We start from the raw sequence: 14,203 nt of genomic DNA, 5'->3' as shown, positions 1-14,203 counted from the left end.
CAATAAATAATCAGATTAAACTTGACACAAAATGTGATCCATTCCAGTACACAGTATGTGCATACAATAGCGCTTTACGAACCCCTCTTATTTCTCTCTGTTCCCAACCATTTTAAATTGGACCCCTCTAAAAGCAATTGTTTTACATATGGGACTCATTCTGTGTTCGGCGCACAAAGCAAGATGACTAATGTTTAAGAGGTTCGTCCCTAAAAAGTTCCATATAAAATAACAAGAACTACACTTATTGTAGTAAATATATTACTCTTATTCACTCTCTCAGCTTTACTTGGTCTTTGCCACTTCCTGTATCTCCCATCATGTACATTACTGTTATGTCCCAGCTATCTCTCTGGGCTCCTCAAAGGTGTCAGCATCCCATGATGGAAAACGCTGTTGTAACCACTCTCCGATTTGTAAGGAGAGCAAAAACTTGATACATTAATGCTGACAGGTGCATCTCCCAGCATCAAGTTTAGGGCTTGATACAGTACATAGCACCTACTGTGTGCCCATGAATCTCAATGTGTCTGCCTCAGATGGACAGTAGCTTGCACAATGTAGGACACTGGATTTTCTAATCTCTCATTTGATGTTAAATTGACTTTTGTAGTCACATAAAACAATGCCAGAATTTTTTTTCCCAGTACTCCTTTTTATTTTGTGAACAACCTGGAGTCATATTTCACATATATTTATACATAGGTGTGTTGTACATATTTAACACATTTGCCCTTCTTGTACAAACTTAGGGCTTATCACATGGATAGCCCCAGTTACATCAATGGGGTTTTCTGAGCATTGTCGCCGGATTGGGTTTATAGATGGGCCGTTATCTTCTTAACAAACCATTTTTGTGTATGTTGGATAGGCAGCATTCTCCCAAATAAGCAGTGTACAATTAAAATATCATACTGCACATATCCATAGATTAATTTATTATCCCATGGATACAATAGGAACATCCCATCAAGCTTGTAAAATGTTAACACCATTGTCAAAGCAATGTTTTCTCAGATGCCTCCAACTTGAAGACAAATATACTGCTGTGCTATAAAAGTGCTAAGCTGTAACTTATCTTATGGACCTTTCAAATAAATAGGCTGTAAGATGCCTTAAAGCTTAGCAAAGCTCAATAGATATGGTCCTTTATGACATATACAGTACATTAGCTGGAATGAAAAGCTGTGAGGCACTATAGTATATAACATTGTCAGTTTTGTAAATGATGCTGATTGGTAGAATTGGAAAATTTAATTTAAAACGCAAAAAAATCTGAGTAGATATGTTTGATTGTAAATCTAGTGAAGAGTAAATGGGTACTTCAGTATTAGGTGATACATTTTTAATTTGGACAAACAATTAATATTATAGGACAAGCTTACGAGAGTTCTCTCTCTTCCTCAGGTGTAAATTTAGAAATTTGAACTGCTGGATGTCCTACCAATTGTAGTCCGATCATGAAATCTGATGCTCTCATATCATAGTAATAAGTTATAAGTGAAGCACATAGAAATCATTTGGGACATTTGAATTATGATAGTTAATGTGCCAATGTTTAAAAATGCAAGATTCCACGAGAACTTGTGAGATTGAAACTCTTGAAGAATGGATTTAAACGATCATGAGAACAAGAATTTTGAAAGCACATTTAACCAATAAAGAAAATATTATTTCTAACCACTTATTTTTCATCAAACTGTTGTAACAATCATATAAAAGAAATCATACAAAAATAATTAAGGAATGGCATAATCAGGTATCTAAATTGTGTTTCTCATGAAAGAGAAAAACATTGCTTAAGAAAGTGGGTCATATGGGCGTAGAGATGTTTTCTTCCAGATCCGGAAATGGCATGGTCCTTGTCTGTATACCACTGAAATACAAATAAAGGAAAGCTTTTGGTTGGAGAATCCTGAACCTGAAATATACCATAGAACATTTATTTATTATTTCCTGACATATTGGGCTATGTGTCAATGAACCAATGGCTATTAATTACTTTGAATGTGTGATTTAGAATGTGTGTTCCACAATCTTAATGTACTGTATAAGGATAAATAGCTCTTGCCTTCAGTACAAAGTACTACACAGGAGAGGATACAACATATGGAACAATAGAAGCCCTTGTAGAAGGATTTACTTGAGTCACATGATATAGTCGGACATATAAATTTTGTGTCTGATTTCTCATTAACCATGTTTGTACAAGACACTTAAAGTACAGTATCTCAAATTCAGCAAACTAGACAGGGCAGTTGTTATATTTGACTCACGTGTGAAAGGGAAGAACTTAAAAAATGTGACGTTAATGCAATATATTTCATAAATAGGGGCCGATTCACAAAGCAGTGATAAGTGGTTTAATGTGAGATAAATGCCTTTATGGCGTAATACTTCCTGCTGTGCGATTCACAAAGCAGTGATAACAGTGCAGTATCGCGCTCTAATGGCTTTTTATCACCAATAAATAGTCAGTGAAAAAAAGTTGCATGATAGGCCAAAAAATGGCAAACTCGACGTTTTTTGCCAATAAGCGCTATTCACAAAGCAGTGATAACTGAATCGTACTATAAAAGCGCGACAGATTTTTTTCACAAGCTAAATGCTGGCGCAAAAGAGATGGAGACATGCATTAAAGCATATTTTATTTTTCTGCACAGAATTAATAGAAGAGGTCGGTGGGGGTTTCTGGGTGGTCCCCACGGGTGTCTGGGGTCCCTCAGGTTGTCCCCGTGGGTGTCTGGGTGGTCCATGCGGGTGTCAAGGGGCCCTCAGGTGGTCCCTGCGGGTGACTGGTGGCCCTCAGGTGGTCCCTGCTGGCCTGCGATATCAATCCTGTGGTCAAATTTTTCCCCCCAATACATTGAAATAAATACACCCCCTCCCCCACCCCAACACATACCATACTGTAATAGGCAAAATAACTATTATGCAGATATGCAGTGGTCGACAAATCACCAAAAAATCTACTCGCCGAATAAAAAAATCTACTCGCCACCTAGTACCAAACGTGTGCTGCTTGGGCCAATAGGCGCTCGCCACGATGTTAAATCCACTCGCCCGGGGTGTGCAAATGTATAGGTTTTTCGAACACTGCAGATATGGATTATAGCTCATTTCCCGTTATAAAAACAAACATTAGCCAGCCAGCATGTATAAAGTAAATAACCCTTTCTACTTACCCCTGCCATCATGAAGGGCATCCTCGGTAGCATACTCCAGGTCCATGTCCTCCAATACCAGCATGAAAAAATACAATCTAATGGCCCCTAACACCTTAATCACCGTGCCGGTTAATAACCGATATAACAATTAAGGGGTTAACCCACCCCGGGACCACTATACCCACCCTGTACCCATTGATTGGCATAGTGGTACATCATACCCATACAACCAGCCGAGGACCCCTGGACACCTGTGCATAAAAAATAAAAATTGCTTTTGTGTGTGTTAGGGCGGTATAGGGGTTGTTGGGGGCACAGGGGTGGGTGGGTTGTGTATTGGTGGGATGTACATATTGAAATATTTATTGGGGGCAATTGCCCCCAATAAACCTGCTACTGTGCCTTAACCCCTTCATTGTCTTAGCGGCTATCTGCTAAGGTAATGATGCTGCTTTAATATAAATGTTATTAATAGGGTGCATGAGCAGGGGCTCTCCTGAGCTGAACCTCTTTGATTTCTGCCTCAGGGACCCCCTGCTTATCGAGTTACAGGCCTCGGTATGGGGCAATCGGTGCCGGTATCGTCTCCATTTTAAAATCGTCCACGTCACATGACCGTGGGATTTAAATACTGGAGGAGATACCAGCACCCCATACCAGGGCCTGTAACTCGAGAAGCAGGGGGTCCCCAAGGCTGAAATCAATGCAGAGGGGGTGAGTGAAGGGCCAAGTACCTGCTTCACTCACCTGCTCTTCCCCCAATAAAGCTGCTGTTCCTTAACCCCTTCATTGCCTTAGAGGTTAGCCTGTAAATGCATTTTTATTGCATGGGATTCATGCTGTGGGCCTCCTGTGCTGATATTAATGGGTATCCGATGCAGGAAAAATGCATTTTTTTTAAAGTCCCCTCTCAGCAGCTTCTCACCACCTTCCTGCCAACTTTTCCTGTCAGGAGGATTTTGAGAGGAAATCTCTATTCTAGAGCTGCAATTAGCCTCAATAAGCTAATTGGGGCTACTAGAATTGCACGAGTTTGAAAACCTGATGATAAGTGGCTTCTCGCCGCTTGTTTGGCGATTTTTTGTTCTCGGGAAAAAAAATTGTCGAAAAGAGCTTTTATTGGCGACTTATCGGGGCTTACTGAATAGCAGTAGTCTTTTTTGGTGAAAAGGCCTCGATAAGTGGCTTATCGGCGCTTAGTGCATAGGCCCCATAGTCGGTCGCAAATACACTGATTTTATCACTGGTTTGTAAATTGGCCCATTGACTGAATGTACAGTATGGGCCTTAAAGCGTCTTTCAGCACAGAGAGGTTTCTTGTGGTATAGCAATGGTATAGCAACACTTTGTAAATATGGCCCGGAAAGTCTGTGGGACATATTGAATAGATCATTTAGACACTTGTAGTATGAGTTCTGTAGATACTGTTCAAGTAGCAGTCAACGAGAAGCATTGTTTGTTTACTTTACCCATGGCAACCACAATCTCATGGTTCTCTATCCTATTTATTGCTTTAGGATGAGGACTTTAACTTCGCTTCAAATATTGCATACAGACTATAATGGTATTTACAGATTCAACCTACAATATTGCATCAACCAACCTGGTATCACAACATGTTAGATGAACATATATAGCATAATTCCTCCTATTCAATAATATTCTGGGATGATGCTTGCAAACAATATTACAATGGAACTTAATAGGAACAGTCAATGGCGCAGTTCACATCTGTGTACTGAATTTGACCCTTTTTCCTGAGAATGCTACTGACCACATATTATAGGAATTAGGATTGGTTTCAATGAACCTTTCTGCTGCGAATAGGGTCACCAACACATTGCTGTACAAAAAGTGAAAGGGTTAAACGAACGTTTACTTGTATTTCTACTTTATCGGTAAAAGAAAATAACAGATTTTTGGTGAATCATTTAGCATTGTGATACACTTTGTTAGATCCACAAAAACTATTAAAGAATGACATTTTAAATACTTATTTTTTTTCCCCAAACAAGATTTAAATGTCACAGACTTTTAGCTTTTATCGTGTGTTGCACTTCAAACAAATAACATCATCTTTATCTGGTAGCAGTGGGCATTAATGTTGTGATTACAGGGAATTTAATGGGTGATTCTCTATTGAATTGAAAAATAAGAAGAGGGGACGCTGCTCAAGCCAAAATATCAAATAATATAAAGTAAGCCTGGTGCATGGGGAAAAAACAGCATGATTCTACTGGTGAGATTAATCAAAACGCCGGTAAGGATTACGCCACTCGATCTGATGTTAAATCCCATTGACTTGATTAGGTGTTAATGCCAGATCTGGTGCGCTAACCAGTACTGCTGCTTAATGAATCTGCCCTTTTATCTGTTGGTACAGTATATCCTCTCGATTTGCCATGTAATTAGTCTCTTAACTAAAATATCATAGCTACTTTAGTTCATAAAAACAAAGAATAAAAAAGAAGGCAAGGGTTATAGTCAGCACTCTTATGTATCTTCCTGTTTCCAAAAAAAGAGTGCTGATAAAACCCTTTGCTTTTCTTCTTTTTGGTTATTTCATGTTTATGTCTATATGGGCTTTATAGCACCACCGAATTAATAGGCTTGGTACCCCCCTAAACTTGACCATGTAGACCCAGGTTTGATAATGTAACACTCTCTTTTTTGTTGTTCTTTTGACTTGAGATCATCAATGTTCATTTACTTGAGTGGCAATACATTGTCGTTAATGGCTACTAACGTGTTTGCAAGGTTAAGTTAACAAAGAAAGCATTGTGTCTTGGTACAGTAATTGAAAAAACTTTAGAGGAATGGGTTCTATTAGTGGTACACTAAAGAAAAAACTTTACATATACAATGCTGTAATCTGAGTTAAGATTGGGATACATATTGCAGATTAGGAGAGAAGGGAGGTTGATTTGTGTGCATAGCAAGAGGGAGGTAGAAAATTGTAACATAAGCTTGGCTGAACCCAAAATTACTTATATTAAATATAGTCTAGCATGGAATAAAATGAGTCAGCAGTGTACGGACAGGACTAATTCTATCCAGAACAGGAAGTGGTAGATAGATTTCATGGAAAGCTTCTCCTGTTATGCATTGGACATATGGTACAAGTTTGCTAGAATAATGTATATCTGCTTTAGGGAGTAGCTGTAAAAAGCTTAAATATTCTCACTGGCACGCAATCTATCGGAACCCAAAGGAAAAGGTTGATCTTCAGATAAAATCATTGTGTCGAAAAAAAGAAAGTTACTACAGTACCAGTCAACTTGTTTGGAGAAAAAATATATAGCACCTGTGTTGGGCATTTAAAATCTTTTCGTACATTATCGTGTAAAACCATTATAGCATTTTAGCTTTCGATAGGGCTATCAAGCTCCTGAAAAACCTAACCTACAGTATACAACTGCTGCTTTTCCTTCAAATAAAATACATCTGTTAATGGTGTATCTTACATTTGACTAAGGTATGCAAGCCAGATGTTACTTCAAGCCAGAACTTGATTTCATTGCATTTTAATGTGTATCTTATAATACACCACTTATTTAGCAGGTTTTGTTGGAAATATGCAGAAAGTATGTTTTTTGCACTCCATTTTCAACAACAAAAACAGCAGAGTTAGATGTTCTATAACTGTCTCATTAGAAATGTAAAAAATAAACTAATTTTGCATGTGCAAAATTGTTGCGCTAGTGTATATCGATTTATTTTTTATTTTAGATTGAATTATATACCTGCAGCAATTTGCAGTGTAATAGACCATGGGTAATATAAAGCAATATTTGTTTACCCCACCAGACTCCACAAACATACTGTAAAACACATCTTATATAAGAGTTTGAGTATACCAGTAAATATATATAAAATAGAGCATGCATAATGTTTCAGATATGTAAATGTCTTTAAGTTTGCTTTGCAACATGTTTGTCCTTCATTTTTTGTGTGTGACATTTTCCAGAAAATAGCAGAAAACGGCAATATATAATGGGCCACATGACCCAGCACATCGTCTTCATGCTGAGCAAAAAAAAACTTGCCATTTTGAATAAATTATTTTTGAAAAAAACCTGCAAAGATCGCCTAACTGCCAAACTTTACTGAACAAATGTGCACATCTCTATTCAGACCTACAGATAAAGATATACATTAGACTCTACCATTGCTTGAAAATCCACTTGGGCCTCAACCAAAGCCTTAGAAATCTGAGCTGCTTGCTGAAAATGTACATTATCTGTAAAGAAAGAGAAATACAAATCTGTTGGCAGTATCTGTTAAAACGTGTTCAATATTTGATAGTTTAGATATAGAGCATTAACTGGAAATGATCACCCCCAATTTCCTATTGATAAAAGTGATATTGCCATTGCTGTTTAAGTACCACTATAGTACAAACACTTTTATGTGCTGTGTCCGATCGGAAGTAAAGTAGTATGCTCAATGCTCCTCAAACATAGTTATTCTCATATTCTGCCTCAGTATTTACACTGCAGATCGGTCTTTGATAACACTTACCATCTGCCGTTCCGTGAATGAGCAGGTAATCTACTTTCCTGAAATTCTCTGCTGTTGCCATCACCGTTGAATTCTAAAAGGAAGAAGAGTCAATTCATTTGACGTGATTTCTGATGCATATCTAATATAAAAAGGCTTGTGTTTTGTAAAGCCATTAGCTGTTACACAAGTCTGTCTGTGAAGCCTTAAAAACATTTTTAATCCTTTTGTTTCCCTTCTGAGAAGTCTAGATTGCTGTCTGAACTAACCAACATAGGCACAGGTTGGTATGTACAGTATGGCTGGCATGCTTTTAACATGTGTACAAGTGTAGGAAATATACATGCAAATTGAAATGATCTACACTGATATCCTTTGTATAAATATTTTTAGTCATTGCATTATTTTTACCTTGTAATTTTCTAGATTATCTGATTTAGTTGGAAGACCCATATACCGTTCCGTATAGATGGATGCTGTAATAAAAAAATATATATGCTTATAAATTATATTTGGCATCAACAAAGATTGTTTAGCTGATCTGTAAAGTGACTCTGTTTTGTATTTTGTAATTAAGTTTAAAGCAGAAGATTATTAGGGGCCGCCCTTTTTTTATACATGTATTGGAAGTAGGGGGTCTTCGAGACTGAACCTCATTAATTTAATTTCCAAGGACCTTCTGTTCCCGCGATACTGTACTTACAAGGGAATGAGCCGTCAGTAATTCATGGTTTCAATCCACTGCGTCACGTGTGCCAATAAGAAGCTGTGGCTTCCTATTGGTCCTCATCATGAGGGAGATTTAAACCAGAGGGTCCCAGGAGCTGATATTAACACCATTCAGTTTGGGAGACACCCTGCTTCCTATACATGTTAAAAAAGCATGTAGAGGGAACATCTCCTTTAATACATCAACACAATTGACATATCAGAGTTTGAAAAGACAATTACTGCAAGTGATTCAAGTAGCAAAGGTTGTTATTATTTCGTCATTAACATCACTTTAGGTTTAGGGCTTATTTGTATTTGCTTACAACTCAGAAAGGAAAGTTAGAGACATTTTGTTAGACTTTATAATCATCATTATGTTGTGCACTCAAAGTTTAAGTACAGTACATTTCATTAATTTATGTTTGTGGTACATAAATTGGTACATAAATAAAAAACAATCATTAATTCCTGCCATGTAGTGCAGTAGCCCACTAATCAATTCCCTATTGCTATAATTTTTAGCCAACAGTATTGGCATTTCTAAAAATGCCGACAGTAAAACATAGACTTTCATTTAGACCCTTAAACATGGTCTGTCCCATACAGAATGTTTGGAGGTTTGACTTCCTAGACCACCATTTATGCCACACTTGCTCTTTGCTTGGTCTGTGCAGAACACTGTGGAAACACCTGTACAGTTGTACTAGTGTAAACCCCTTGAACTGTCAAACACCAATTAAAAGAGACACGTGTTAATGTTTTAGAAACATGCTAAAGCTACATTATTTACATTTCCTTGTGTACGTTTTTGCAAAGTTTCCATACCATAATACTCCCAGTTTGAAACAGGAGCCACTGCCATCCCACATTTAAATAGTCCTGTACCACGTCCAAGGGCCATTGATGTTACATATCCACCATAAGACTAGAGAAATAATAGCAGCGTTAGCCAAATATACTGTATGAGAACACTTGTTTCCATCTGCAATAGGACATCATTTCAAAGGGAAAAAAGTGTGTTAGAGGATTTATTACTTATTAATAAACAATGTCCTTGATGGTCTTATAACTAAATTGAGAAAAGAAGTAGATTTGTTTTACCATGCTGTAACTATGTATTATAAAATGAAGGCTTTTTCTTGAAATGTCCACTACAAAAGTCATATCACTATTACTATTTTCAATTAATAGCAAACTAATATCAAAATAAAAACAGTATGACCTGCTTGTAAATGTACGTATGTATATTGTAAAACATACAGCTGGATTAACAAAGCTGCTACATCCACAATCAAAAACTAAAGCACAGTATTCATATACATGTATGAAACATTCCAGTGACACATGGATTTGATTTATTATAATTTTCACAACATGATTAACAAACAAGATAATAAAAAATGCACAAATGCGCACCAGGGATTAGTGGAAGGTAATTTATTAAAAATACACACAAACTCTGAGGGGATCCAACCCCACCTCAGAACAGCTGTGCAGCTGGACGGCTAAGTACTACCCATGAGAACACCTGATGGTGACTAAACCCTAAGCTGCACAGTATACAAATACAGTAAAATTTATATAAAAACACATGAAAGAAAAAAACAAACATGAAAACAACCTATCAACAGATTTGTATAGAAACCGCCATAAGGTTGGGCACTGGCAAGGGGAAACGGACACTCACACTGAGACAGTCAGCAGACTCGCGGTGGCTGCACAGGATCCGGATCCCCCGGATTCCCCTTGCCAGTGCCCAACCTTATGGCGGTTTCTATACAAATCTGTTGATAGGTTGTTTTCATGTTTGTTTTTTTCTTTCATGTGTTTTTATATAAATTTTACTGTATTTGTATACTGTGCAGCTTAGGGTTTAGTCACCATCAGGTGTTCTCCTGGGTAGTACTTAGCCGTCCAGCTGCACAGCTGTTCTTAGGTGGGGTTGGATCCCCTCAGAGTTTGTGTGTATTTTTAATAAATTACCTTCCACTAATCCCTGGTGCGCATTTGTGCATTTTTTATTATCTTGTATTTCAGGGTGCCCTCCCCCCTTTTTAAGGGGGGTTCACCTAGATGTGAGAGTTTCTGGGGAGACGCTTTATGTACATGCTGCAAAGGGATCATCCACACCATCATACAGCACGAGCGCTGAATATCCTGTTTTTTCTACCTTCATGATTAACAAACAAGCCTAAAGTTTCTATTATATAAAACCAAAAGCAGCCACGGGAGAAAATATCACATATAAATTTTGATATATATATTTTTTATATATTGGAGATGGGGCACAATTGTATCACTAGCATTAAGTAATATAGCTTACATGTACAGTATATTGTATAGGCGATTACCATGCTCAAAGTAGGACACTGTAACTGAAGAAGTTGATACTTGGGGTTCAGTGCTTCAGAATCCAAAGCTGTAAACTGTCTAACACAATAGAATGTTTTGAACTATGGGAACTATGAGAGAGAACTAAGATTAAGCAACTGCAGCTGATAGAATTGCTTTATTTCTCTTGAGACATTTAGAGCATCTTGCTCCACGACAATAAGCTGATTTGGAGACTCAGAAGGAGCCGGAATATGTGATATCACAAATAAACCTGCAAATACTACCCATGGATTTTTGCTACGTTTGCTTGGCCATTTCCCAATGAGAGTTTATGTGAAGAAAAACTTTTGCTGGGCTTTCAAATAACTTAAGATATACTGTAGACAATGGTATTGGTGTTTTCTTATCCAATTTGGTTGCCTACTGTAATCGCCAATAGTCTACTGCATTTTGCATATCATTTGTGAGCTGGACTGGTACTGATACAGTGGGATGGCTAGAACTGCATATTGTATAGGTGTATGTGAATTGCAGTTCAAATTATACTATCACAACAAATGCCGCTGAGTACAAGGCCTTAGAATGTATGCCAAGATGAGACAGAGATGTACAATGTTTTACTTGGTTTACTTTGTTCAAGGCAATAATAGGTTTATGAAGATTTTGGTCATAAATTGTGCATATCTCTTATGATATTAAAGTAGCAGTTCCCCACAAATGAACATATACTTTTTACCCTTACATGAACCAGGGGTTTCCCAAAGCTGATTCATGGCCCCCTTATATGTGGGGACTCCCGGTTACCCACGTATTTGTAGTTTATTTGTGCCGGTTTCAACACACAGAAAAACTACAAATATGGTCTCTGGAAAACAAACGGCTATAGGGTCACCAATAGAAAGCAGCAAAGTAATTTCCAAATTATGCTGCAGCTCTTTTCTTGGGTGCCGGGCTGAGCCATCACCCTGCCACCATTTTGAGTCCGGCATGCCTGTTTTATGCCTGGTGCCAGAATGGGGAACCTGGGGTGAAGTGGGGATTAGGGGGAGGGAAAGTTAAGATTCAATGAAGTCTTTATAAGTGTTTGTCATCATTTTATTCTTTTAAATGTTAAATTATATGTATTCTACAACAATAATACGCCCATGCCACACCACCTCAATAGTTGTATGTGTATTAATGTTAATTAGTGAAATAGTTAAGGTGAATTAGTGAATCATTGAGTTTGCCCACACAAGGCAATGTGGGGAAAATCAATGCATTGTTGACCTCACTGACAGAAAATGGCTGTGGAAAATTGTTGTCTTATAATTAATATTTTGAAGTGAACATCAGAGTTTCTCACAACAAGTACAAGCATTAATACAGATTCCCAAATATCACAGAGATGGAGAATTTGAATCAACGAGTAGCCTGCTAAGCAGTATGGCAAGAGGTGATCTCGATTTTGATCTAAGAGTGACGATTCCTTTTAAAGAGCATCTTTCCTCATATTAGAGATCCTGTATTCTGATTAATCTCACTTAAGTTCAGTACAATACACATTTAATCGAAGATGTTGCCACCAGTTAGGCAGTTTCCATCACAACAAGTAAGGACAGCTTCCATCACAACAAGTATTCTTATACAGTAGATCCCTATTGACCCATTCTAAAACCACCAGTTATCGCTTTGCTCCCATAATCACTCTGATCTATGTGGCATCCACTAGCTCTATTAATAGCAGTGCTGTCTACTTTTCAACCCATTGTACTTAGGGTGGGATGTACAATGCAAAAATCAAGCACACCGCAAAAAAATTTAATGCAAAACACTACAAACACAAAAAACAAATAGCGTGACAGCGATCCCAGGGTTTTAATAAAAAATGTAATACTAGTGTACATGAGTAGGGGGTCTCCGGAGCAGAACCGCGTTGATTTGAGGTCTGGAGACCCCCTGTTTCCCGAGATACAGGCCCCGTTATGGGGTGCCAGTATCTCCTATGCATTTAAATGCACTGTGTCAAGTGACCAGGACATCGGATCGATGCCGGGTGTCTCCGGAGCTTGATACACATTAATACCAGCACCGGAGACCCCCGGCATCAATCTGCTAAGGCAATGAAGGGATTAACTATCCGCTAAGGCAATGAAGGGATTAACTACCAGTGCCCATTTTATTGTGGGTAGCGGGGGTGGGTGAAGGTGGTATTTTGCCCATGTTGGGTGTTTAGGCCTTGTGGGGGGGTTGTGGGAGGAGAAAACCCCTTCATTACCTTAGCGGTTAATACCTGTTATGGGGTGCCGTTATACACATGCAATGTTTAAATATCAAGCGTCACGTGACCGGGACATTTAAATGCATAGGAGATACCGACAAACCATGACGGGGCCTGTATCTCGGGAAGCAAGGGGTCCCTGTTACTGAAATCAATGTGGTTCTTCTCCGGAAACCCAATGCTCCCGCACACTACTATTAAATATTTTATTAAAACAGTGCGATCGCCTGTGAGAGTTGTGCAGAGGCGGCTCTCTCTGTGCAGCTCTCTATGCAGCTGGGCCCGATCGCACGGGGAGAAAGTTGAGAGAGGCTGAGATTAGTTTTTCTGCTTCGCCGTACGGTTTGGGCATTTTCCTGCCACATGGTTTGAGATGGGTTCAGATTCTTTCTGAATACTGTGATAACTCAACTGACAAACCGTTCGGCGAGAACATGCCAAACCTTGCAATGTACAGTAGCAGCGAACTCATAGCTCCTAATAGAATAGGACCCTCAATTCTTTACAAGTACACAAATAGCACAGCACAAAAAAATGACTATAACTTGAAAAAAGATCTGCAAAATTGCCATCTTGTAACCATAAACATATAGCATACTGTATGCATATGTGGTTCTGCATAGTTATCTTTGAGCAGGCCAAAACTCCAAAGCAATTGAGATCAGCTAGAAACTGCCATTCACGTTGCTTCAGAGATGGTAGCCCCCTACAATTCTGCATGCTCCACCTTTCGATACAGTACATTGGCTCTTGTTTAATATTGGGGGGAAATATTGGGGCTCATTCGCTTAACTGCAGTTGCTATACTGCGTGTGACAATGTATGGCTTGTCCCAATTGGAACAGCTATTCTAACTTTCTATTAAAATCCTTATTTTTTTTATTTATTAATGTTTATTACTAAGGTCCAAATAACATTTCATTATGGTTGTCATTCATATTGAATTAACAAAATGTACTGTTTGAGCATTCCACAGGAGCAAAGGAGTTGGAGACAGAAAACGTAGTACACAAATCAATAAATAATAGTAAAATACTCACCCAACCCCATATTGCTATTCGCTGTTCATCAATGAAACCCATTCCAATAAATGTTCTAAAATTCAAAAGAAGATTTATTATCAGTATTGATGAGATGCACATTATTTGTGTAGGGTGCTCAACTCTAGTCTTCAAGCCCCCCAATAGGTTAGGTTTTCAGGGTATCCCAGCTTCAGCACAGGTGGATCAAT

The 14,203-nt window shown here is 38.3% G+C and overlaps 1 protein-coding gene across 1 annotated transcript in view; it reads right to left on the bottom strand.

The window, feature by feature from the left end:
* Positions 1–219: 219 nt before the first annotated feature.
* Positions 220–14,203, bottom strand: part of LOC142499614 (prolyl endopeptidase FAP-like) — a 64,976-nt gene continuing 50,992 nt past the window's right edge. Inside the window, exons 21-26 of the mRNA XM_075609215.1 lie at positions 14,013–14,067; positions 9,204–9,303; positions 8,079–8,143; positions 7,689–7,761; positions 7,334–7,407; positions 220–1,876 (exon numbers count right to left, since the gene is read on the bottom strand). Coding sequence (XP_075465330.1) covers positions 1,778–1,876; positions 7,334–7,407; positions 7,689–7,761; positions 8,079–8,143; positions 9,204–9,303; positions 14,013–14,067 — 466 coding nt within the window. The 3' untranslated portion in view covers positions 220–1,777. The remainder of the gene's footprint in view (positions 1,877–7,333; positions 7,408–7,688; positions 7,762–8,078; positions 8,144–9,203; positions 9,304–14,012; positions 14,068–14,203) is intronic.

The sequence above is a fragment of the Ascaphus truei genome, chromosome 7 (genome assembly GCF_040206685.1).
Source record: "Ascaphus truei isolate aAscTru1 chromosome 7, aAscTru1.hap1, whole genome shotgun sequence".
Taxonomy (NCBI): domain Eukaryota; kingdom Metazoa; phylum Chordata; class Amphibia; order Anura; family Ascaphidae; genus Ascaphus; species Ascaphus truei.
Note: the sequence above shows the minus strand (reverse complement) of the source record. Positions and strands in the feature narration are given on the sequence as shown.